Source organism: Vitis riparia, chromosome 1 (assembly GCF_004353265.1).
Source record: "Vitis riparia cultivar Riparia Gloire de Montpellier isolate 1030 chromosome 1, EGFV_Vit.rip_1.0, whole genome shotgun sequence".
In the NCBI taxonomy this organism is placed as follows: domain Eukaryota; kingdom Viridiplantae; phylum Streptophyta; class Magnoliopsida; order Vitales; family Vitaceae; genus Vitis; species Vitis riparia.
Genome location: NC_048431.1, coordinates 10,054,259 through 10,081,343, shown reverse-complemented (window position 1 = coordinate 10,081,343; position 27,085 = coordinate 10,054,259). Strand labels below are relative to the sequence as shown.

The 27,085-nt window shown below is 34.7% G+C and overlaps 1 protein-coding gene across 2 annotated transcripts; it reads left to right on the top strand.

Moving 5' to 3' along the window:
* Positions 1 to 1,941: 1,941 nt before the first annotated feature.
* Positions 1,942 to 27,074, top strand: LOC117920677 (AP-1 complex subunit gamma-2-like). 2 transcript variants are annotated; one of them, XM_034838657.1, is made up of 18 exons: positions 1,942 to 2,318; positions 4,542 to 4,844; positions 5,053 to 5,194; positions 8,469 to 8,642; positions 10,801 to 10,980; positions 15,155 to 15,309; positions 15,950 to 16,040; positions 17,438 to 17,601; positions 18,211 to 18,265; positions 19,486 to 19,608; positions 20,032 to 20,127; positions 21,085 to 21,212; positions 22,568 to 22,672; positions 22,795 to 23,054; positions 24,184 to 24,435; positions 24,519 to 24,694; positions 25,230 to 25,334; positions 26,651 to 27,074. In XM_034838657.1, the coding sequence occupies exons 1-18, from the start codon at positions 2,287 to 2,289 to the stop codon at positions 26,744 to 26,746; spliced, it is 2,637 nt and encodes an 878-aa protein (XP_034694548.1). In that variant the 5' UTR covers positions 1,942 to 2,286; the 3' UTR covers positions 26,747 to 27,074. The 2 variants fall into 2 exon arrangements, with proteins under 2 accessions (XP_034694548.1, XP_034695269.1); XM_034839378.1 differs by lacking the exon at positions 8,469 to 8,642.
* The last annotated feature ends 11 nt before the right edge of the window (positions 27,075 to 27,085 follow it).

Here is a 27,085-nt window from a genome sequence, read left to right as displayed (position 1 = left end):
CATTTACCTAGGTTCTCTTTTTTACTTTGGAAGTTCACTCGATAGCTTCGAGTTATTTTCAAGAATTATTTGATCACTTTTTAGATCCTATCCAACTAAATTTAAGTTGAATTTGCCGTTACTTGGACTAAAATTCAAACCTGAAACATAATTACTAAAGTCTTCAACTCATTTGACCGATAGTAGTTTTCCTAATAACATTTCTATTAGAAATACTTTTATTGATAATTTAGATATAAATCATAAGAATATTTTCAGCAATAACATACATTAGAAAAAAAACTTTTGTAAAAGATATTTATTAAATGTCAAGTTAAAAATCAATTCAAGGGATTTTATTCGACTTGATTTTTTATAAGGAAAGTGTTTGCTAAACATTAACATGCACTTTCAACCCTTCAAGAATAACTACAAATACTCTTAGGCTAAGTTTGATTCTTTTCCTCGCATTGACTGAGAAATCTTTATGCCTTCCAAGCTGGGAAGTTAAATGGACCCAAGGGTCACACCGACATGTGATGGAAGACATTCATCCACCAAGTCATTCAAGCTATGAATGACTTCGGAAAATGGAGTATGCGAGGATTTAGTGTTGGGTGCCCAAGGTGGAGCCATCCGCAGATGCGAACCTCGTCACACCACTGGCATAAGGAAAATTATTTTAGAATAATAAAGATAATGAGAAGATCGATGGCCTATCCGGCGACCGTCGGCATTGTCAATCGGGGGTCACGTACCAACGTTTTTAGAGTTTTATCGGCACTGCTTTTATCATGTCCATTTTTATTAGAAATATTTTTAGAAAATAATATTTACGTGTACCTTTAAAAATATATATTTACAGTTTTTTTTAATAAAATATTATATAATAAAAAATAAAATTTTAAAAATAATTATCCAGAAATCTATTCAAGTGGTTTTTAAAATTTTTAAAAATAATTTTAAGAATTTATCAATTATTTAAAATTTATTTGTTATTGATTTTATAAAATATTTTTAATCTTTCTCATATTTGAAAATAATTCTTTTGATAGATAATAATTAAATAAATCATTACTTTTATCATGAATTTTTTTTTTTTTACCATTTACTTACATGATAGGTGATAATTAAATATAAAGTATATGATCATAATTTATTCAATGTAATTAATTATTATTTATTATTTATAATATAAGATAGTAAGAATAATAGTACAGGGGAGATACGACGATAATTATTTCCTTCAAGAATATTTATTGTAAATAAAATTAAAAGTTATATTTTAATTTTTTTTTAATGTTTAAAACTTTAAAGTTATTGTTGTGCTAGTAGATACAAAAATAAAACAATGAATATAATGGATATTAACATGGTTTGATCAATCATGTCTACATCCATGAATAAGAGATAATATTTCCATTATACCACAACCATACCATAGAAAATATTTCCTACTTCCTTATATTTACACCCTAAACCTCGAATCTCCACTCACTTTTTGTTTCCTCTTTTCACTTTCTGGTTCGATGAAACTTATGTGACATGATATTTGTTATTGATGGATGATAGAAAGGGAAAAGAATGGTGGAATTGTTATTAATAGTTGATTTTTAGATGGTTTAAATATTCTTTGTATAATCAAGTAATAAAAACTTATATGTATAATTTCTAAAATGTAATAATATGAAATAATATTTATTTTATGACATTTGAAGTCTTATCAATAATATAGTTCCGATTTGTAGAAGTACCCCTGTGAAATTTCAAATTGATTGTCACGATCACGTTTAATAACAAGTAAAAATAAAAAAACCCATTTTCGTTCGTGTGGCGCAGAGGGTATCTACCTTACCTCACCAACAAATAAAATTTCACCTTCACCCGCTTGAAGGAAAATCAGAAACAAAAATGAAACGTTTTTCTCACGGGTTCATTTCACATGGGCCAATCACGTTGAAGAAGTGATCCAGCTGCGTCCCCAGCAGGTGATAGACGCACCTTCCCAGTGGAAGTCCGGAGCTGGTGCTCTTGTTTCCATTTGCTTACAAAACGAAAATACGCTCACAAAGGAAAGAAGAGGCAATTCGTTGTGATTGCAGGGGAGAGCCTCTTTGCAGATTTATTCGTTAGAAGTTTCATCCGCTCAGATCCAAATCCCTCAGATCTCCGAATTAACGCATCCGGATCTCGATTCCCTCATTCAGATTATCTATTTATACGATTCCTTTCTGATCTACCGGTCCCTGCTCCTCGTCCATTCCGGATCCGATCGAGCTCGCGAGAAGCTTCACGACGGACCCAATCATGAATCCCTTCTCGTCCGGAACGCGCCTGAGGTGAGCCACGGGTCTTCATCTTCTTGTTTTATCAGGTCAAGTGCGTGAGACTTAGGAGGAATTTGTTGTTATGCCCTTTAATTGAGGTGTGTTGTGGCGAGGTTGCTTGGTTTTCGGTTTGTTTGGTCGCCTTGATTGGGGAATTTGAAGAAATACATGGTTTTCGGCTTGAATTCACAAAATTGGAGAAGATTGTGTCCGAGTCTTAGTGGATACGTGCATTTTTTCCGTTATTGGATTCATTGGTAGTCGATTTGTAGGATGTGATAGGTTTCGTTTTTCAGTAATAAATTAGTGTAATGCTTGTAGCTTTGGGTAGGATCATCAGTTTTCTCATTGAAGGATTATTGTGAATGACTGTTATTGATTGACATCTTCATTACTGACTCCACACGGATATGGCTAGGATGTGGGAGTGCTCAGATTGATTAATTGAGTGTATTTTTTCATATTCGCTACTACTAACCAGATTCTCTATCTGGTTATCTTATCTGATTAATTGAGTAATCAGATTGAGTGCTTTTAAATTTTCAAAGACTCAATGTCCATTATATTTTGTTGTCAATGAAATAGCCATGTCCTGATTCTCCTGAGAGGTCCTGGGTGTGTTTGAATCCTGTCGGGCATGTATAGGATGTCAAGAAAATATATTTTAGTTTTTTTATGGGTTTTGTCTGTCTGATGCCTGCCAAGTGTGTCAGAAGAGTATTGTGTTTGACATGGCTCAGATGTCGTTATAGTTTATCTTTGGAAGTGTCAGTGCCACAAAACCAGAGGAATGAAGTTGTATGGATTGGTTCAGTGCCAGGAGGTTATTGCCTAACTTAAGAGTAATTTTTTTATATGCAACCCAGCTATTCAGATTTATTTTTTATTTTTTCATTAGACATTAGGTTTCATAGTGCTCCAAATTGGAGTTGCAATAAATCTGTGGCAAAAAGTTTAATTAGACAATTGGTCACCCTCCATTTCTAGTTTCCAAAAAGTAGTGCGTAATACTCAGTGACAACATCTCAATAAAACATTTGAGAAAAAAAACCGGGAAGACTATAAGAAGGGGAATATCAAATACTGAGCAGTTTTCTAACTCCATCCTTTCACATCCCTATGTACTTATACAGGGCTGCAAGTTATAAGCCTTGTTCATGTCGCATGTTCTCCCACAAAGTTCACATTGCCATAGTTAACCTTAATACTCTCCTCCACAAGGCTATTATGATCTTTTCTAGAAGGCTAGCATGCAAAAAGATCAAGTACTTATTCAACTTGAGGCTGCTTGATTTTGTCACTCATGCCTCTTCCTGTCATCTAAATGGTACTTAAATCATTGACCCTTCCCAACTACAATAATTTCCTCTAAACCTTACTTTCTTTCTCTTAATACTAATCTTATTTACCTATCAAAAAAAAAAAAAAAGAATTTCCTCTAAACCTTTTTAGTTCTCCCATCAATGCAAGATGAAGTGATGAACCGAAAATTTTAATCCTTGAACAATACATATCTGATTAAAATATATATAATGGGAAGCTTGGTGTGAGGACATGGCATTCATTAAATGAAAGCTGGATTTGAATATTATAAAGTAATTTTTGGTGCACCATTTTGCTTATCTTTTCAGAATCTTCAATTTGCACTTTGAACACCTGTTTTTTAGTCTGAATTCAGTGGAAATTTTTTCCTTGTTTACACCAGTTAGATAACTTATCTTCATTAAGTGCAATTCTGCAAAAATAATTGCTTTCTCTTTCTCTGGTTCATGTATCTTCAATGTTCAGGAAATTGTTTGATTCTGAAAGGTTCAAGAGGGAGTTTATTTAAATTAGAATCTGGAATTTGTTAATTATGTTGCTTTTACAATGAAGTATTAGAGAGAGGATAAACTAGAAAGTGATATGTTTCATAGTATGAGTTACTTTTACGATAGATGTAGTTCATATTGGATTAACATGTGATAAATCTCACTGCATGAGTATTTCTCCCTCTCTTACAAGTTGTGATTGGAAATTAAAGCTATTCCTGCCACTCCCCTCCTCAAATGGTTTCCATCATAAATTTTCCATCCATGTTGTTTATAACCATATTTGCTATTACTTGCATCAAACAGTTTATTGATGTATTTGCTATGTTTTCTTCTTAAGTGGATATTAATTCTTAATAAACTAAAATTCTTAAATTGAGCATGTTTATCCATCGTGTGACATATGTTTACTATTTTGATGTAGGGACATGATTCGGGCTATCCGTGCTTGCAAAACCGCAGCAGAGGAACGTGCTGTTGTAAGAAAGGAATGTGCTGCTATTCGTGCATCAGTCAGTGAAAATGATCATGACTATAGGCACCGTAACCTAGCAAAGCTCATGTTCATTCACATGCTTGGTTACCCCACACATTTTGGTCAAATGGAGTGCCTGAAATTGATTGCAGCAGCTGGATTTCCGGAAAAGAGAATAGGATATCTTGGCCTCATGTTGCTTCTTGATGAAAGGCAAGAAGTTCTTATGTTGGTTACAAACTCATTAAAACAGTATCCAATTCTAAGTAGGTTTTATTTTTCATTTGCTTGACTAATTTCAGACCAGGCAGCTGGTCCTTGTCTTTACCAAGATAAACTTTATCACTAGTATGATCTATCAAAAAAAAAAAAACATTATCGTTGGTACGATATTCTTACAAAGTCGAAAAGAAAAAAAAAAAATCATCACTCCTTTGCAGGAACCTTAACTTATATTTAGAGATCTCAATCATAACAACCAGTACATTGTGGGACTTGCTCTTTGTGCTCTGGGAAATATTTGTTCAGCAGAAATGGCTCGTGATCTTGCACCTGAAGTGGAGAGATTGATGCAATTTCGAGATCCAAATATTCGGAAAAAAGTAAGCATTCCCTTTTTTTTTTTTTGATAAGAGAATGTATTAAAAGGCGCAAAAAGCATATAAGAGTATATGGGATGTATACAAAGTGCACTTGGCAAAAAAATAGGAAAGAGAGAACACAAACAAATGCTTTGTCCCTCATCCAAGCCCCAACCAATCTATGAAGTCAACCATATGTCTATACCCACCACCTATATCCTAACCCACATATTGAAAGAATCTCCTATTTGTAGATAGAAGACCCTATTGGTTTCTTTTATTATCATTTGGATAAGAATTCATTTTTGATAGATAGCATTTATATTTTTGTACCTATCATGACTTGAACTTGGAACCTTCCACATTACCACCCCACCCCTTGCCTCTTGAGCCAAGTCTCAAGGGCATATTCAGTCAAGGACTTTGACGCTTTAGTAATATAGGATTTGGATCTTGGCAATACTCAAGAGTTATCGCTTGTGTACTTTAGTTAACTCGTTAATAATTATATTAATTCTAGAGGGTTAAATCCACATATTTGCAAACCTTACCTATCCCAAAAAAAAAAAAAAAAAAAAAAAAATCCACATATTTGCAAACCTAGGATTGGAAAAGAACAAAGAGGAGAAACTTATATAGATGACTCAACTAATTTTTTTTTTTTTTTTGATAAGTAAATTTTTATCCTATTGGGACTTGAATTTGGAACCTCCCACAACCTTTTTCCACCTGAGCGAGGCCTTAAGGGCTATATAGATGACTCAACTATATTGCCTTATTAACTTCCATTCCTTTTTTTTTTTTTAAATTTTTTTATGGTTGTATATATATGGAGACTCAACACATGTTCTCAAAATGAAAGGGGGGTTTACAACTCTTGTTCCCTTCTTCGTCTAGAAGAATGGGGGCATGATCAAACATAGGCTAGGCAACAACTTCTGAGAGAGACCATTAAAGTGATTTTCCCACTCTTCTGAGACTAAGAAATGGTCTAGCCTAGATGAGTATTTGTTGTTCAGGCCACCACACTGGGTGAAACACCCCCCTAGCTAGGGGTAAGTCCTAAGAGGGCTTTATTCCTTAGAGATATTCTCCCAAACCTTAAACCTCCTTCTTAGGCCTGCATATTTGAATTCAAATAATAAGATGATCTTTCTTTCTCTCCCTAAACCTTCATCAAAGAAAGCCCCTTCGCATTTTCTTAATGCTTGTTGCCATTAAGGATGAGATCTTGTACAACGAAAGGAAATAAGTAGGGATGTGAGACAAACATGATTGAATTAGAGTTATTTTTCCGCCTAAAGTCAAAATACTTTTTTTACACTCATCCAACTTTTTTGAAATTCTATCCATGAATGGATCCCAAAAGATGCTAGCCTAAGGATTTCTCCTTTGGTGGAAGACCCAAATAGGGTAAAGGTCATTTAGAAACTTTACATTTTAACAACAAAGCCAATCTACAAATTCGATTTTGGCTTGTATTGATTCCTAAACTTAATTCTTGAAATGCGCCCAAAAATCAATAGGAGAAGCTTAAGATTTTGCAACTCTTCTGCATTAGCATTAGAAAAAAAGATAGTGTTATCTGCAAATTGCAAATGTAACACTCTTGTTCTACTCCTTCCTACTAATAATGTGATATCCCACCAAAGGAGAAATCCTAAGATGCTAGCCTTAGGATTTCTCCTTTGGTGGAAGACCCAAATAGGGTAAATGTCATTTAGAAACTTTACATTCTAACAACAAAGCCAATCTACTAATTTGATTTTGGCTTGTTTTGATTCCTAAACTTAATTATTGAAATGCGCCCAAAAATCAATAGGAGAAACTTAAGATTTTGCAACTCTCTTGCATTAGCATTAGAAAAAAAGATAGTGTCATCTGCAAATTGCAAATGTAATACTCTAGTTTTACTCCTCCCTACTAATAATATGACATCCCACATTGGATAGGGGGAAAAGTTCCTGATGCTATGTAATTATGGACTTCTCTTAACCCTATAGACGCGTTTTAAAGCCGTGAGGGTCCCCTTGGGTTCAGAGCAGATCATATCTACACGGTTGGATGCGAGTCGTTACAAATGGTATCAAAGCTGATCTCCAATCTTGGTATGGGGGTTTGTTTGGCTTCGTAGGAGGTGTTTGTCTGTTTGGCCCTGCAATCCCATTGGACACAATAAAGATGTTGTGTCTGGAAGGGGGGGTGTTTGTGACATCCCACATCGGATAGGGGGGAAAGTTCCTGACGCTATATAAGTATAGACTCCTCTTAACCTTGTAGACACGTTTTAAAGTCGTAAGGGTCTTTTTGGGTTCAAAGCGGACAATATCTACATGGTTGGGAACAAGTCTTTATAAAGAACCCTTCCAAAATACCATTTTCCCCTACTTGTATTAGCATACTACTTAAAATGCCTACTGTAGTGGTGAAAAGGAAAGGAGAAAGAGAATCTCCTTGCCCAAATCCTCTGGTTGCTTTAAATCGTCCCTTGTCATTTCCATTCACCAAGATTGCAAAACTTGTTGATGAGAAACGCCTCCTCATCCATGATCTCCATCTAGTATGAAATCTCTTACTATCTAGTGCATGGTCCAACCCAATCCACGTGTTCATAGCTATGGTCTCCCTTTCACCAACTCAAATAACTAAATTTGTTGACTAGTTACCTCTTTTGGATGTGATGTATATCAGGACTATGAAGTTGCTTGTCAACCATTCTTCACTTTTACTTGTCAACCTTTTGCCCTCCTTATGGAGGAAGGGCACCAATGGTCTTATTAGGAGACAAACTTTCATATTTAGATATTATTGCTAATGTTGAATGACTAGCCCATTGGCAATCTATTTCTCATTTTTGTGCTCTTATCGTTTTCGTCCATTTTAGAAGTGGATTGAGATTTTTTATCCTCTTCATTATGTTTTTCTCTTGGAGGCTTTATGAAGAATGTATTTTGACAATTTCAATCTTAGCACGATAGGAAAAAAGAAAATAAAAAAGATCATAATTCTCTCATTGAATAGAAGGTCAATCACTCTTTGTTAGACTACTCAAGATAGATTTACTATCCATCGTTGTTATTATTTGCTAGGTTTATTTTCTTTAGGCTTTGGTCAATTTGTTGCAATTCTTATGTTTGTTGTTGCTTTTAAAAAAAATAAATTATACCTGAACCATATATATATATATATTTTTTAGGGTTTAATACTTTAATGTTTCTCTTTATTTATTTGGTCTATTGTATGTCTTTATTCTTTCTTGACTTTGAATTGATTACCTACTTTGTGTAAAAATTAGGCAGCATTATGCTCTATAAGGATTATAAGGAAAGTTCCAGATCTGGCAGAAAATTTTATGCATCCTGCTACCAACTTACTTAAAGAAAAGCACCATGGAGTTTTGATAACTGGAGTTCAGCTTTGTACAGAGATATGCAAAGTCAGCGTGGAAGCCCTTGAACATTTTAGGAAGGTAACTTGACCATGTCCTAGTCAGTATGTTGCCTGCATATTGGAAACAAACATTCTGTCATATTGAATCATATGCAACTTTCTGCCCTGTATTGTGTGGAAAAATTCTCTTGATTTCCCCCCTCCTTTCCCCTTTCCATGTGTTGGTCATTTGACAACATGATTGATGACTATATCTGCTACTTATGTTCTGCTTGAGGTGTCATGCTGCAACAAAGTCCATGTGAAAATGCACAAGAACTCCATTTCATACAACCGAGCACAGATAATTAGAGTTTCTTCATTATATTACCCAGTCTATCAGCCAAAGGTTATCCAAAAATGCCAAGGCTAAGGTGCTTGGATTTGGAGGTTATGCCTACCTGCAACCTTTTTTCCCCCCTTTTTCTTTCTCATGAGATTCATTTTGATCTCTACAGAAAACAGTTATAGTGTAGCCTATTAAAAAGAAGAAAGAAGATGGAAAAGAAAAAGAGAACCTTTTGATATCCATGGAAAGGTTTGTATCAGGAGATATCCAAACAGTTGAAGCTATGAATTTTATGCACTGGAGCACATAATTGATAGTATGATGGCTTTTTAAGGCTCCAGTGTGGATCAATTTTGATGAGTGTATGTAAATGATTCTCATAGAACTTGGTTGTTTTTGCTAATTTTCTATCCTTTGTTTTCAATTTGATATCTTTCTGGCCAGCCCTTTTCATGCCCAATCCATGCCAATGTTGTTCTCTGCAATGGACATATCGTATACTGTTTATTCATGAATGAATACTTATTATTACTTAATTAAGGAAGGAAAAAGGGACAAGACTTTTTGCCAATCATTGATCATTGGAATCTAAAATGGATGGAAATTGATCAGATTAAAAAAAAAAAGAGGAAAAAGGAAGCAATCACATTTGTTTCTACCACAACTACTAATTATTTACCCACCGGGAATTCTCACTTGGGAGGATGATGACCTTTGGTTGCATCTAATCTGAAACTCAAGGGAATTATTTTTGTCCTGTGCTACCCTACTAAGATTTTCTCCAGCCTACTAATTATTTGGTTGTGCTCCTAACAACTAGGCTAAGTCTAAGATGCCTCACTGAGGTGCTTGTCCATTTAGAAATTTCTTCCTATAAAGCTTGTGGTAGCTGGGAAATTCTAGATTTCTAGTCCCTTTCATTTCATTTGCATTTTGGGCCTAAGTTATCTATGAGAGCCATCTTGTGTTCCAGAAGTTTCATCTGACTTTGCTGAAGAACATCCGTACTTCATACAAATTCCACCAAGTGCTTCTTGGGATAGAAGAAATTGGCATATTTCCTTCTGACAAGTCTCCAATCACAGTAGTAGTTGTGGCCTCCACTTTGGTTCTCACAAGAAATGCCTAGTCTTCTTTGATGATGCTCCTAAAATACATAATTTCCTGCTATCTCACAAACCTTTGACATTCCAGCTAATAGTGTAACTAGAAATACATTTCTGTAAAAGTTTTTTGGTTTTAACTTATAACTGATAACATCTGTTTTGAAGTAGGTTAAGAGGGTACAGCAGACTAGCTAACCTTGCATTCTGAATACAAATATACAATAATAACGTTGTGTTTATAATTTAGAAAATATATATGGATGTACAATAATGCCTATTTGGGCAGATTGAGTCTTTACATAGTTTGTGTTTTTTGAAAATGAATACCAAATTCTACCCTTTTCCTCTTTCATTGCTTATCTTTTAATTATTTCATGTATTGGTAATCAGCTATGGAATTGTTTCTTATTTAGCTACAAAATTTAGTGATTTTTTCTTGAGGAAAGAAACTGACCAATGATGCTAAGAGGGTGTTTGTTTTTTTAGATTTTTGCTGAAAGCAATTTGTTTTCAGATTTTAGGTTGTTTGTTTTTCTACTTTTTCATAACTTATTATAAACTTTTTGCTGAATAGAAAAAGCCAAAATATTTGGCTTTTTCTAAATGGAAAAAGCAGTATGTTGATTTTTCTTTACTTTTTAATGTTTAATAGAAATAAAATATTACTAAAACAAACAATCTAATACTTAATACTATTAAACATTAAAGTTCTATTTAGAGTTAAGTAAAAAAACAAACACCACCTAAGCTTTGACATGCTATTGGTTTTCCTGTTGTGACAAGTTATTTTTCTGTTATTGTAGAAGTGCACAGAGGTTTTGGTCAAAGTTCTAAAGGATGTTGTGAACAGTCCTTATGCACCTGAGTACGATATTGCTGGGATTACAGACCCTTTCCTCCATATCAGATTGCTTAGGCTTTTACGGGTGCTGGGCCAAGGTGATGCAGATGCTAGTGACTGTATGAATGACATTCTTGCTCAGGTCTGTTGCTTCTATGCTTTCTCTTTCAACCATACTTTGTTCTATTATTTGAGATATAGTATTCTGGTAATTGGCAATTTGTGCTTGCAAGTCTGTTCACCTCAATGATCATGAGCTGCATTCCAGTGAAACATTGATTGTTTTTCCAATCTTCTTTTATAAATAAAGAAATTTTATTAAGAGGAAAACAAAATATACGTTCACCTGATGAAAGCAGCTAAAAAGCACACACTAATAAAGAAACAATGAGTGGAATTTGGATTTTGTGGGTCCAGTCAAATTTTATTTTATTTTTTTGCTTGGGAGGCAGTGTGGGGTAAAGTTTTAACCTTGGGTCAAAGGTTGGTCTTTAGCAAATAGGTGTTTTTTATGCCTTGGACATGATGAATTTATTGATCATTTGCTACTCCATTGTGAAATGACATGGGTTTTATGGGAGCTGATTTTTGTACTTTTTGGGGTGTCTTGGGTGCTTTCTTTGTCTGTTAAAGATACTTTGCTGGGTTGACATGGTTCTTTTGTGGGCAAAAAGCGAAAGAAGGTTTGACAAGTAAGTCCTTTGTGTTTGTTTTGAACAGTGTGGAAGGCCAAGAACAACATTACTTTCTGTGATGTGGTTTTTTCTCTTCAAAAGCTGAAAAGGGAGTTTGTTTGTTTTCTGTGGTCTGAGTCTAAGTTATTTGTAGATGAGTGCCAAGTACCTAGGATTAATACTAGGAATGCTTAAGGGTGAAGAAGAAAGAAAGAAAAGGAGAGAAGATAGAATGCTAACCCTTGACCCTTACCCAGTCCCATCAATGAAATTCAGAAGTGCAATATTGGCATTCCTGAAGCTAAACCTTTGGAAAGAGAATAGAGGAAAATGGCTTTCAATGACTAATTAGTTTGCTCTTACTCTTTGGGAGTTATGCCATTTCACCGTCTCTATATGCACCAAATAAAGATGTGCCTACACGTTCACATCTTCTGGCCTTGGTTGTCCACAATTCTTACGTGCTAGCCACCATGGGAATGCCCATTGAATCTTAAAGGAGAACAAAAGTTTCTAAAGATTATAGGCCCAACCATAGTGAATGCGAAAATGATTTGTAGACTCAAACTAATTTGACTGTCACAACATGATTGCTTTTGAACAGTGAAGGAGGATGTGATCAACCATATTGTCTTCTCCTTTGCACAAATCCTCCTACCCCCCACAACACAACACACACACACACAACCTAGAGAGTGCTGAAAAGACCTCCTTCTAAGAAAATGGAGTCTCTATATGTTCTGAGTCATCACTACCAAAAGTTTCAAAAATCATTCCATTGATGCTTGGGTCTCCAATCTTCCAACTCAGAAAGAAGGCTATGAAAAGTGTTTACCTCTCCCTCATTTATGTTTGCATCCTCAAACAACAATACTCCATTCGCCTTAATTTTAGCCAAATAATTGACTATTTTATGTAAGAACTTTGTATTTTAATCTTCCTTTTTAAGCCATAATTCTCTTGTTTTTTTGCCTCTATGAGACATCTTCCATTGCTGCCCACTTGCAATACTCCTTCATTGCCTTGTTCGAAAGAATGGTTCCCTTTCCTTTGCATCCTGAAAACCAATCTGATTTAGAGTTGCAGCTTTGTTGGGAGTGACATTTGCAAATACCTCTCTTTTCCAAGCTTAAAGATCATGCTTAAGGGGTTTCAGCTTGGCTACCTAGATGTGGCTATACGAATCCCTAACAGTGTAGTGCACCCGCCAATTTCTAATTAGGTCTTTAAACCCTTTCTCTTTCAGCCACATATTTTCAAACTTGAAGGGCGTTGTACCCATCCCTCAGCCCACATCCATCTAGTAACATGGGAGTGTGATTAGAAACTGATCTTGGCAGAACACTCTGGTTCAGACCAATGAAATGATTCTCACATTCTTCAGAAACAAGGAAGTGGTCCAACCTAGATGATGACTAATTCTTCAAATCACCACACAGTAAAATTTCCACCTACTAGAGGGAATCAAGCTCTTCAGTGATTTTTGAAAAATGCCTCATTTCAACTGCAGTTCTTAGGTAGTTCCTCCTTTACTTAGAAAACTCGCTACATTAAAATCACCGTTGATCACCATGGGTCATTCCAAATCCCTCTAATGTGACACAACAATGTCAAAAAATTCTTTCCCTAATTTGGACCGGCCCATGTACCCCTGAAAACATCCAAATAAAGCTGAGTTCGTTGTTTTTGAACACCCTCCTTTCTTTCCATAACGAATAATACAGGTGCACAGGAGTGACCCTCCAAGATAAGAATCATGCTAATTAAGGAGGTTGCTTCTCATAGAGGACTGCATCACCCAAGCCATTCTAAATAGAGAACAAACTAGTTGCCACAAGATTTTTGCCTTGGAGCAGTGGAGAAGCAAGTGTTCAGCGGACTCTTTATCTGCTTTGGAGCAGTTGAAAGCACACATTGTTTACACATGTCCATACTAATGTCCTCACTATTCCTTGAGTGACCAAGGAGCGAATGTGCAAATTCACCATCTATACCTCCTAATCATGGAAAGATCTAAAAAACAATAGGACTTCAATGTCATTCTTCTTCCATTGCTACCCAAATATTCACAATCCTATCATATTAATAGAAAGCAATTCTGAGCAACGTAGAAAATCAATATTTTAGAGGATACTCCCCACACCACCCATCAAACCAAAACTTGGCTCTGGATCCATTCCTTACATAAATACTAGTTCTAGGCTAGAAATCGTCCCAACTTCGTCTAGTAGTTTTTTATAAATCCACTCCATACCCTTCCTCCACCTCTTTGGAACCCTAACTCTTGTCTATCTCCCTAATTTTTTCTAAAATAATGCAGCTCCATAGACAATCCTGCTATGCTACAAACCTCCTCAACCATTTACTAGGTCCTATTCAGGGTAGAAAGGCTTCTAATTTCTTACCCCCTTTATCCTTATACAAAAACAAACTGTTATCCACTTGAGTAAAGTCCTACTTAGGGTAGAAAGGCTTCTTATTTCTTATCCCCTTTACCCTTATACAAAAACGTTCTGTTATCCACTTCACTAGATGCCTTCGGGGAAAAGATATCCCCACAAGAAGTCGTGTTGAACATTCTTGACATGATCAATGGTTGTCTTAGGAATGGCAGATGGGGATACACCGTTACCCTAGCCAAAAAAAAAAGGGATACACAGTTAGTCAGCAAACTAGAGAGTATGCTTTGATGAACCTCAGTCAGCTCTCCTTGGACCAGTAATGCTTCTTCCAGGATGCAAGCCTCCACTTAAAATGCTGTTCTAATGGATCTCATGCACCATAGGACTTGAATGGAGCCCCTAATGGATGACACAATTAGAAAGCAAGCAAATTCCTTCCCTTCTTCCAAAAATAAGCACCTCCCTCATTGGTATAAGCTTACTCTTCTGAAGATCGACTTTCAGGTCAGCAATTATGTCAAAGTAGATAAGAGTCCATCTCCAGTTCATTAATTGCTCTTTCCCAGCTTCACAAAAGAGTAGCATATCATTCATGAAGAGGAGATGGGAAACCTCCACCCTCTTTTCTCTATTCTAAGCCTTGAACCAACTGATAAAACTGTCCTGCACTGTGCTGGAAATAAGACAAAAAACAAAAAAAAAAATGCTTGTATTACTAAAACAAACAGGGGGAAGGGGGTCACCCTCCCTCAAGCCCCTGGAAATCTGAAAGAAACATGTTGGGTTCATTCACTAAAAATAGAATCAAATAGTAGAAATGCAGAGTTCAATCCAGTCCATCCATTTATGCCCACAGCCTATTTTGCAAGCACCCCTCCCAATCCCTTTTTTTCTGGGATCTATAGCTTTATTGGCTATCAAAATTACATCCAACACCCACATCCGCACCCCCACCCCCACCTCCCACCCTCTACCTTTTTTGAATCATTTGGCTTCTAGTTTTCCTTGTAGAGGCCCAGTGCACCATGGTTCACCCGCTTTTCGCTGGACACCTTTTTTCATGTGTGGCATGTAGATTGTTGTTATTTGCCTATGAAAAATGTACTGCATAAAGGGACAGAGTTTATTACCTTACATGTGTTTGTGCATGTTGCTATTATTTACCTAGAAAAAAATACGCTGCATAGATGGACAAAGTTTACTTACTGTGGTTTCATGACATGCTACATTCCTTTTCTAGGTAGCAACAAAAACTGAGTCAAACAAAAATGCTGGGAATGCCATTTTGTATGAATGTGTTGAAACTATTATGAGCATTGAAGATACTAGTGGCTTACGTGTGCTTGCCATCAATATCTTGGGAAGATTCTTGTCAAATCGTGACAACAATATCAGGTAAAATTTTCATTATTTTTTATTTTGGAGTTCAACCTAGGCATGAATATATGGTCTATTTATTTTTGTTGATTAGATTCCTAAGTTGCTATTATCATTGGGTTGACATTTTTTGAACAGGAGCACATAATTTCTCCCTGTTAAAGATTGGTTCAAATATCCTTGATAGTGTTGTGCTGTAAATGTCATGTTAAGAGATCTTTTTTCCCCTGAGATATTGCGTCACAACAAAGTAAGCTTGAAGCTTGTAACAGTCAAAAGTTGCTTCTAGCCATATAGCTGACATAAGGCTTGAAAAACAACCTATGGCCACCTAGGTTAAAATTTGACCATGTGGATGCATGGGTATTGTCGACTTATATTTGTTTTACCACCGAAGTTTGCACTGTTGGAGGTGAAATTATGATCTGATCAATGATATTTTTGCATTCTCATTTGTTTTCAGGGATTCTTTGGTAACCTAAAACTAATTGCATGCTCTGTTATTCTTTGGCCCTATAGTTATTCCAGCCCTTAGATTGGATTATTTTTCATTAAATGTTATTCTGGATGCATGCATTTTTGTCCTCCTCTTATCTATCTCCATATTGGCTTGTCCCTTTTGCTATTTTATATGGGCGAACCTAATGTTGTATGTCAGATATGTTGCATTGAATATGCTGATGAAGGCTATTACAGTAGATGCGCAAGCAGTGCAGAGGCATCGGGCAACAATTTTGGAATGTGTAAAGGTATTGTATGGCAATGTCCAATTTCTTGCTGGATCAACACTTCAACAAGTTACTGGAATCTTGATTGATAAACTCTAAAAGAGTTTCTTTTTTTCTGCTTTCTTAGTTTGTTTTACTTTTTTCATTCTTGACTGGCCTATAAAAGAAAAGTGTTTATTATCAACTGAAACACACATTATTAGTTGAAGATAGTTATACTGTACATGATTGTGTGGCTGCCTATGTTCTCGTGCTTCAATAAATACTGTAATTCCTGGACCAACATTGACTGGGAATTTGGGATGCAAACTTCTTCCTGTGCACTTGCTAGTGCAGCAAATAGTTTTGTTTTACCCATATTGAATCTGTGGTTTTTTTTCTGTTTCCTTTTTCCTCCGTTTTTTTTTTCAAAATGAGCGTTCTTTATACTTTTTCATTTTCTTGCATTTTGATTAGTGTAAGCTGTTATTAGTACATGTCTTGGAATCAAATCAAATAGAATGATTTTAAACATTTTTACATGATGCAGTTTGTACACGAAATCAAATGCCCATTCTTGTATGTCTTCCAGTCAGGGATACCGATGGGTCGTGTCATGTTGAGATAAGAAATATTGTGAATATAGTTTAACAAAATACGACCTGTTTGATAATCATGTAAAAAACCTAACACGAACACAGCTTGTCTATTACATGAATAACAAGACACAATCATTTTGTTTTAGCCTATTTAATAAATGGGTTAGACTGGTTATAAATTGACACAGATAACTTGTTAACACAATTCTAACCCGTTAACAAAATTCTAATCTATTAAATCTATTAACACTATTATAAACCATTTAATCTATTTAAAATTTAAAATTTAATTTATTTAAAAAAAATACTTTTTAGTTGATTTAACTTTCAAGGTTTAATTTTTATAATCTTAATTAATTTAATTATTTAATTTTATATTTTTTATTATTTTATTTAATGTTTTAATTATAAATTATTTTTTAATCTTTATAATGAAATCTATAAAATTTTATTTAGATATTTAGTTTTTTTTTAACTATATGATATTTATAATTGAAAAAAATAGTGCTAATTGTTATAATTTTTAAAATATATAAAATAAAAAAATTAAATGGATTAAATGGGTCATGAGCAGGTTGGATCATAAATGGGTCATTTTGACACAATTAAGCAAATAGCTTAAATGAGTTAGATAGATTAAATGGTCGAACACGAATACGACTCATTTATCAAACGAATCATTATGAGTCAACATGATTATAACATGAACATGATTGCACGTAGCCCAAACCTACTAAAATTCATGTAGTTTTTTAGTTGTGTTATCAGATTGTGTCAAAATTGCCACAGCCACTTCTAATATACATAGAGAAAGCTTGTAACTTTAATATTCTCTTTCAGGATTCAGATGCTTCAATTCGGAAAAGGGCCCTTGAACTTATTTATGTTCTAGTGAATGACAGCAATGTGAAGCCTTTGGCAAAAGAGCTAATTGATTATCTTGAAGTAAGCGATCCAGAATTCAAGGGAGATCTGACCGCCAAAATTTGCTCAATTGTTGAAAAGTAAGTTAAACACCAAAAATGTTCATTAATTTAAAGTTGTTTTTTACCCTTCTTTGTCTGAGAAGTTGCATTTTCAGTTTGCTTGCTGCTTGTTGTATGATCTGTAATATGCAAGAGTAGTCTCAATGCATCAAGCTACTTACTATGAGAACTTGATGTGGTTCTGGATTGATAATGGTTCCCTGCATAGGAAAAATAGTAGGTGACTTGAAGTAGTGTACATCCATCACTCTCTACTCTTACACACCATTCCCTGCCTATTAAAACTTTGGGGTTGATGCATGCTCCATGCCTCCATCCTAGCAAAGCAACATTCATTAGGAATTTGGTCAGTCAATTATCAGTGTGTTGCATTCTGTAGATTGTCACAATTATCTAGTACTGACTTATACGTAGATTACACTTTGTTTCATTTTAATCCTCATATCTTCTCCTACTGTGGGTATAGACTAAGTTTATGACTTGCTACACACATATCTGAATGTACATAAATTTGTAGAATTAGTTGACATAATGAACCATAATAAAAGATTGGAACTACTTTTGGTCTTCCAACTTTTCTTTTTCTGGTAATATTCTGTCAAATAATGTTTACTATTCATGTTTTAGGTTTTCCCCTGAGAAAATATGGTACATTGATCAGATGCTCAAGGTTCTTTCTGAGGTATGCATTAAAGACAGAAATTCGTCCAATCTATTGATTCTAAATTGCATATTTGAAGCTTGTTTTTGAATTTCAATTTTTGAAATATTAACTTGGGGTGCATAATAAAACTCAAATTATCTTCGCAAATTTAAATTAACTATTTGATAACATAAATATGATTGAAGTTTGAAAATAATTTATTATAGGACTTGGAAAATACAGTATTATCAATTTGTATGTAATGTATTTTAACAAATGTTGCATCATTTTAATATAATATTAAGTCGATCCATATGAAGTCCCTAGAATAACTATTTAAGTTTTTTTTTTATCTTTTTCTTTTTGTCTGAAAAACAGAGCACATGTCAATAAAATTATTGTTTCAATTTTAATAAAGTGCTTTTAATTTTGCATTTATATAAACTACTGAAATCAAAACCTTTGTCATATAAATATTTAGAATGAAAATTAGTTTGCAAGTATAATATATGTTTAATTTATAATTTATGTAGCACATTAGTAATGATATATTCTTGTTGTTGTTATTGCTATTAATTTGATATAATATATGAATAAACTAGAGGAGTTTAAGTATAGTTGGAGACTTGAACAAGTAAAAAACTAAATCTAGTTAAATTTTTAAAAAATATATTAATAATTTATTTTTATATTTATAAGAACAGGGAAAAAAATCATAGAAAATATTGATAAGCTAAGAAAGGAGTCAATATTTAAAATAAATTTTGAAAGATGAAAATGCAATCGAAAAACTACATTATGCTCTAACTGAAAAATCTAAGTTTTAGACAAAAATTTAGTGATAAGTGCTATGAAATTTATGTTATCAAACACATTTAAAAAGTGAAACCTGCCATTTTTTTTTTCATTTTTCCATGATTAGCTCTTTCATTAAATAGCCACTTAGTTTTATCTCTAGCCAGGAAAAGCATCAAATATTTGGGATAGATAAAGAAAATTGTGTTTGGCAGTTTTGCTTACTCTACAGCAATATTTACTATTGAGTAAAAGGTTATATTTTTCCTTGCAACTTCTTGTCCATGTTCTCTACCTTCCCTTTTTCTTATGATGTTTTCAGATAGGACCATTTTGATCCTAATTGTTTTAGTCTTTAATTTGTGTCACCTTTGAAACTATTTTCTTTTTTCTTGAGCATTTGTTAACATAACAAACTATATGTTGTTTCTAGAAAGTACTAATCTCTATGCTACACTTCATAGGCTGGAAATTTTGTAAAAGATGAAGTCTGGCATGCCCTTATTGTTGTAATAAGCAATGCTTCTGACCTCCATGGATATACAGTAAGGTCCCTTTACAGAGCATTCCAAGCATCAGTGGAACAGGTATGCAGGTTTAATATGAAATCCTAATACTTGAGTACCTAGGGGCCTATTTGGTAGTGGAAATGTAAATGCCTTTTTTCTTTTTCCAGAAACAATGTATTTTCAAAAATAAAAGCAAAAGACATGCTCATTTTAGACCATTTGCAATTATTAGTGTGTTTGCATGCTTCAGAACATTAAAACTGTTTTTAAAGTTTTCCAAGATAGATTCATTTTCGGAGGATATTTCTGAAAACAGTTTCTAAAAGTGGGTGATTAGACATGTTTTCTGGATCATTTTAAGTTTTCATTTTTCTTTTCTTTTTTTATATTTGGTTCTAAAAAAAATCTGTTCCCATTTCCACTACCCAGTAGTCTCTATGAGTGTTCATATAATCTATTCTCTCACTCTTTCTTAGAAGATTGTTTTGATATTTTTATCAGGAATGCCTTGTACGAGTGGCGGTCTGGTGCATTGGAGAATATGGTGAAATGTTAGTCAATAATGTTGGAATGCTTGATATAGAGGAACCTATAACTGTGAGTTCACCTTCTATTTTCTATGGTTCAGTTTCTTTTGTAAATGTCTACAACAGAATGCTGGAAATATTATAAAATTTTGAGAATGTGCATGCACTATGGAAAGTTTGCAATCATAGAAGTTGACTCAAACCTTCTGCTAAGGTTTTTATAATCAGAATGTCACATTTGTTAAAGGATGCCAAGGAGAGTGAAAGGGTGCAGCTGAAGTATTCAATGTTTAAGAAATCAAATGCTGCTACATGGTTACAGTAATAAACTAAGGTGGTTCACCCTTGTGTTTCATTTATATGTCAGAGAGATAAATGCTTACAATCAACTATATTATAAATTGTCAATAAATGGAATGACATTAACACCGGTAACATATATTTTGCTATTGGCATTTAAAAATTTCATTCAAAATATGCTGGTAAGTAAATTCAGGGAATTTTTTCTTTGATGCCCGTAAATGTATTTGTACCATAAAATATTTGAAACTTTATTACCAGCTTGGTGTATTGTTGATTCCATTAAAACTGTAATCCTGAACATCTTAAGAGTCTCCACTTGAAAAAGGGTTCATCTTGTAGGGGCTCACCTTTGTTTTCTTCCCTTCCTCTCTAATTCCTCACTGTGCCTTCCTTTGATGATTTTCTTCGCCATTGCTGGATGTAGACTATACAGTCTTCTCTAGCAGTCACTCTCTCCTGTTTTCCTTTTTAGGTTCTTTTTTCTTATTAAAATCTTTATTGCTTTTTATAAGTTTTCTGAAAACATTGTAAAATGGTCAGCCCAACATGCATGAATGTGGGAAAAGTTCTCATTGCTGCATCTTATGTGAATGTCACTATTTAGTGGCAAAAGTTGGATGCATGGACTTGCTAGTGTGTGTATGTATAATTTCTTATTTTCTTTTCTTGTTTGAAGTAATCATTTTCTTGTTTTAAGCAATCATTTTCTGAATATGTAAAGCAGGTAACAGAGTCTGATGCTGTGGATGTCATTGAGATTGCCATTAAGCGCCATACCTCAGATCTCACAACTCGAGCTATGGCTTTGATTGCTCTCTTAAAGCTTTCATGTCGTTTCCCATCTTGTTCAGAGTATGTTTATGCCTTTTCTTCTATTTAAATGTTTATAAGTTCTATTTCCCATGATCTTCCTGATGTAACTTTTTCCCTACTGACCCTTAATATATGCACAGCATTTGTAAAACTTCAGAAAGTGAATGACTCTTATGTAAATGTTTTCAAACTAGCTATTGCATAAGTTTGGAATGTTTATGGCTATCCTGTTGGTTTTCTGATTTTGGCTATCTACCCTTCATAGATTTCATTTCATTATTAAGATGGTTTATTTTCTCATTCCTGTGTCATAGCTCTCCTGTGTATTTGGATGCTTAGTTGTGCAACTGAGGCTTTTTCTTACCTTTAATTGGTCCATAGATTCTTTTAGAAACTCTTTCTAGACAATTTTGCTTGAACTTGTGTCTGGCAATAGCGCCTTGACTCTCATAACTGTGGCCTAGTTATTTTCAAATAAATCATTTGGAAATTTATCTTCCAAATTGTCCTTTGTCTACTTCTCAATTTGATTCACTTCAGGTCTGTACAGAGCCTTCTATTGAAAGTGAATTGATCACTTAACCATGTTCTATTTTTGAAGGTTTAAATAGCCTGGTTTAAGATGGATCTATTTTAAGAAATGAATTCTTGCCCTCTCTTCTCTTAAGTTATAGTAATTTCATTTCTTTTTAAGCAAAATAGTTTCAGTTCTCTTTTCTTAATATCCTCTGAGCTTCCTGTTACAATTCCTTTGTTTTTGCTCCCTTCTCTTTTCTTTTACATTCAAGCCACTAATTGGACGTGGTGATCTCTCATAGTTGTCCCACTTATATCATCTCTAAGTCAAATTTGTGAAACCTTTTCTTTGTCTTCTGCTGTTGCCATTTTTCAGTAAAGTAAACCTGGTTTGTTTGTGTCACCTTTAGAGTCTATCATATTTTCCTCCCTTTGTTAAATATGTTGTACATATCTTTATCTATGTTGACCTCCTTTAATGTATCTCTTGTCCAACTTTTTTGTCCAATGTCTTTGTTAAGCTACCAATATGACCCAAAGGCTTAAGTTGTTAGGTAATGGGCTGATAGTGTATATCAATCTGACTTGGACTAAAACATCAATACACTACCTCATTGACGGCCTTCTTTGTGCTTACATATGTTCTTTGGAAATTAACAAGCACTGAAGTCTGAACTTATGACCTCCCAAAAACCAAGGCCATGATACCATGTTATGCTAACAATTCGACCCAACAGCTTAAACCATGAGGTATTGGGCTGGCTATGTATATCAAGTCAACTTAGTTGGGTTAAAGGCCGAACATATGATTTTACTATAATTTCTTCAGCTACTTTTTAATGGATTTTTTTTAATTGTTCTTTAAATGTTAATTATAGGAGGATAAGGGATATAATTGTCCAGTGTAAAGGAAGCCTTGTGCTTGAATTGCAGCAGAGATCCATTGAATTTAATTCCATTATTGGGAAGCATCAAAATATCAGGTATGCATTTGAAAGTTGTAATATTTTGTATCATTCAGTGCTTGATGTCTTTTCCCCAGAAATTTGCCACATGTAAAGCATATCCATCTTTTAAAGAAGTTCTGGATGAATGTCTACTACAGGCCTGTGCTGGTAGAAAGGATGCCAGTTCTGGATGAGGCAACTTACAATGGAAGGAGGGCTGGTTCTATGCCAGCAACTGTTTCAATGTCAAGTGGGGCTTCACTTAATCTTCCAAATGGAGTTGCCAAACCCCCTGCTGCTCCTCTTGTAGATTTACTTGATCTAAGTTTAGATGATACCCCTGCACCTAGTTCTTCTGGTGGTGATTTCCTTCATGATCTTCTTGGTGTTGACTTATCTGTGGGTTCATCATCGTCAGGTTAGTTTTTGAGATTCATATCTCATGATCACCTGAGAAATTGCATCTCTTCCCATTATTTTCCAATGTATGCTAGCTCTATGCATCTGTTTTTGTATTCATTATCCTTCCACTTGTATTAGCCTTTTTTTTTTTTTTCTGTTTTTTCTTTTTGGCTGCATTCAAGCAAGTGTTAACATTTTCCAAAGTCTGGCTTGGTCTAAGGCCCCTATTTTCGAAATTTCATCTGTTTGATCATTAAATTAATGAGATAAAGTGTTTAAACTCTCATGATCTTAACAGGCAGTGGCTCAGCTTCAGTCTAGCTAAACTAGTAACTAACTAGACTAAGTAACTAATGATTTTCGTGTCACAATTAATTGCTCCTACCTTTTTCTTTTCTTTTGTGAAGATGAAGTAAAATTTTTTATTTTCCCTCATATTTGCTTCTTACTACAGCAAGGAAGGATCAACTTATCACTATATTTATTCCTTTTACTACTTCCTAGTGTGGGATATTCCCCATGTGGCCACAGAGCTACCCAAGTTGAAACAAACCCAACCCCCATTTTGCCCCTCCCTACCTTGCACATTGGAAATAGTAGCCACATATATTAGAAACTACTATGAACACATGTATAAATATTAAAAACTGTGAATAATAATGCATTGGATGCGAATCAATGAGGCCTGCCTGCCAGATATCATATTTTGCTCTCTTGTAATATGAATGGTGTTTAATATTTTTTAGTTACTCTATCCCTTTGAACTCTTGGAGTACAATGAGGAAAAAAGAAAAATGATTCTGCCACGTACTCTCAGAAACTCAATTGTGGTTCTTTCTACCAAATGCTCTCATGCAACATATTGAAGGCCTCTGCAGCCCATCCTAGAGGCTTGAGTAGCTTTTTCCTGCTTGTAAAAGTGCATTCTACTTCTTTGTTCTATATGAGGACAACCATTTATTAGGTTGTATTTTCCTTTATGGAATTAGTAATAGCTTGTTTTGAAGTTGAAATTTTTCATTGCTCTGTTTAAGATTCCATTTTCTCTATCATTTTTTATTTTTTATTTATTTTATTTTTTTATGGTAACTTATTTAATCTTAAATGCATATTGATTCTGACTCTCTCCCTCTCCTGCATTTCAGGTATGACTCAGGTTCCAAAAGCTGGTACAGATGTTCTCCTCGATCTTCTGTCAATTGGAACACCTCCTCCGGCACAAAGCAGCTTATCTACACCTGATATTTTATCTTCTAGTCAAGATAACAAGATGCCAGCTCCCACATTAGAAAGACTGTCATCACCTTCTTCAATATCCATTCAAGCCTCATCTCCTGCAGGGGCTGCTCCTATGATGGATTTGTTGGATGGCTTTGCCCCCAACCTACCATTGCCTGGTAAACACTTGATTAGCACTTGAAATTTATTAGGCTGTAAAGTTTGTTCTTAAGATAATGATTACCATCTTCTTCTTAAACAGAGGACAATGGTCCTGTTTATCCATCTATAGTCGCATTTGAGAGCAGTGCCTTGAGGCTAACATTCAACTTCTCCAAGACACCTGCAAATCCGCAAACAACATTGGTCCAGGCCAGTTTTACAAATTTGTCACCTAATATCTTTACAGATTTTATTTTCCAGGCAGCAGTCCCGAAGGTAACACTAGATGACTGTCAATCTGTTGAACTCTCTGTTTCTTCTTCACTGTATTACTTATATTTCTGTTAATATGTCAATTTGTAATTTGACCCATCTATGTGTACTTTTTCCAGAATTTCATCAAGTAGTAAAATTCATGTTACTTTCTGTTTTTCCCAATCAAAAAAGTAATTTGCATATTCACGTTTCTATGTGAAGAATTAAGTAGTTTTCAGGTAGCTAGTTGCAGTTTCAATTTTTTCTGCTCACTTTATTTTCAAATCGTGTGGAAAAAAATTGGTATGACTAAAATCATGGTTTCTCATCATGGTCCTACATTTTTCTGTTCTAGAAGCTTGAGTTCAGGTAGTTAACCTTACAGTCTTCATGAATCTCATGTAATTTAACAAGTGCTATGCTTTTGTGCTATTCTATATTGATTTTTGATTGCTGGAAGTTTGTTAAGTTTGATGCTGAGAATTTAAATTCATGTGATATTGTCACATTTTTTATACATGCTATTGAGATATCTTTTGGTGTTTTTGAGTCACAGTTTCTTCAGTTGCACTTAGATTCAGCCAGTGGCAACACACTTCCTGCAAGTGGAAATGGGTCTATCACACAAAATTTGCGAGTTACTAACAGCCTACATGGGAAGGTACATGAGTTGTGTTTTCTCTAATATATGTGCTCATTAAATAATATCTTAGCAATTTATTTTCCCATTGATTAGAGCAATTCATTGAAACAAAAGATAGTAATTTCTGTTAAGGCAAACATGAACAAAGTAGAAATTGTAGAAGGCCATCAATCTGTGCATGAACAAAATCAAAGAATTCTTGTTTTTTAAAGTAGTGGAATATGATGTATTATCATTTGACCAAAGTCTCATTCTTAAGGTGCCTAAGATGGCATTCTGCATCCTTGAAGTGCTTCTGAGACATGGAATCGGGTGAATCGATAATATTTATGGCTTGGCTTGTATATTGAATTGCAAGATGACCACCTTAAATCTGATTCTCCATGAGTCTGCAGGGTGCAAATTATTTCCGTCTTAATGTGGTGGCACATGGTAGTGGAACCACTGGAAAGTGGGGATAGAGGCTTTAGTTAATGCTTATCCTAGGGACAACTAACTAAGTCTACATTTGTTATTGCCTTCTAATTTATGCATTGGCATACTTGAAAAAGAGGTTCAAATATGCCATGGAAGTTGGATATGCGGATTGCATGAGAAAATAAAAGCTCATGGAGGTAAATCATTTAATACAGATATATATGCCACAATATTGGATAAAATGATGCAGTGGTGGCTGAAGTGTCTGGATTTTCCAAGTGATATTTCCTGTCACTGTGGCTTTATCACTCATCATGTGCTTGGTATTTTGCATGAAACGTTAAACCCTTCCCAGTCTCCTCTACCCTGCCATCTCTCATACAAAAAGGTTGGGAAGCAGATGGGAGACTGTTGTTTTGCATTATATTCGTGGATATTGAAGGAGAGAATAACCTTGTCTGTAGGAATTATCAGTTTTAAGGTCAGAAACTTCCTTTTCATTCAATATGTCACTCCAAGAATTCGAAGTCCGTTTAATGCTACTTCACAGAAACCACCTCTGCTGTGGCACAAGCTTATGTATGCCAGGTTCTCCCCTATTCCCAAGGGAAAAAGAGGAGCCATTGCCTAGAGAACACAAAATAATTGCATGAGCCTTTTTTCTTCTCAAATGGTTGAACAGCCTTGTTTAGTTATAATGCAATATCTGACATGCACTGTTGAAGTTAACATAAATCTGATCAATATATAGGCTGTGAATTATTTCATGTTTGCTTGATCTTGTAACACCAAATAAACCCTATACTAATTTCTTGGATCAGTCACATGAGTCATTTCTGCTCTGCAAAAACTCATCTCTTTAAGAACCTTTTTTGCTCGTTAGATACTTCATTGTTACAAAATCCTGTCACTTTCAGAAACCTCTTGTCATGCGCATACGGATAGCTTACAAGATGAACAACAAGGATGTCTTGGAGGAAGGACAAATCAACAATTTCCCTCGTGACTTATAAGGTGATTTAAAGATAGTAAAGATGGTGCTGTGATGCATGGGCTCTTTTTTCTCCTTTTTCTTTTTTCAACTGAGAAGTGTCTCTTTGGTTGTCTGTAGTCATAGTGCAATCTGTTGCTTAATTCTTATATTTTTGGGTGGTATGTCCTATAGCAATTGGGACTTCGTTTGTATGACTTGAATTTTGGGGTCTGCCAAATGGCTTAGCAATTCTATCCTATCCTTTAGCTGTTTCAATGTACATTATGATAAAATATTTGTTTACGGAAATTGAGGAAATTGAATTTTGCATTTGAGGCAGATGGAAGGGAGACGGTATTTGCTGGAAATTTGAGCTATT

Excerpts from the sequence above, each read along its gene's own strand:
- LOC117920677 (XM_034838657.1), top strand. The coding sequence starts at position 2,287 with ATGAATCCCTTCTCGTCCGGAACGCGCCTGAG. Across the intron at positions 5,195-8,468 it reads ATCCAAATATTCGGAAAAAA|GCAGCATTATGCTCTATAAG; the intron begins GTAAGCATTCCC and ends TGTAAAAATTAG. Across the intron at positions 22,673-22,794 it reads GGGAAGCATCAAAATATCAG|GCCTGTGCTGGTAGAAAGGA; the intron begins GTATGCATTTGA and ends TGTCTACTACAG.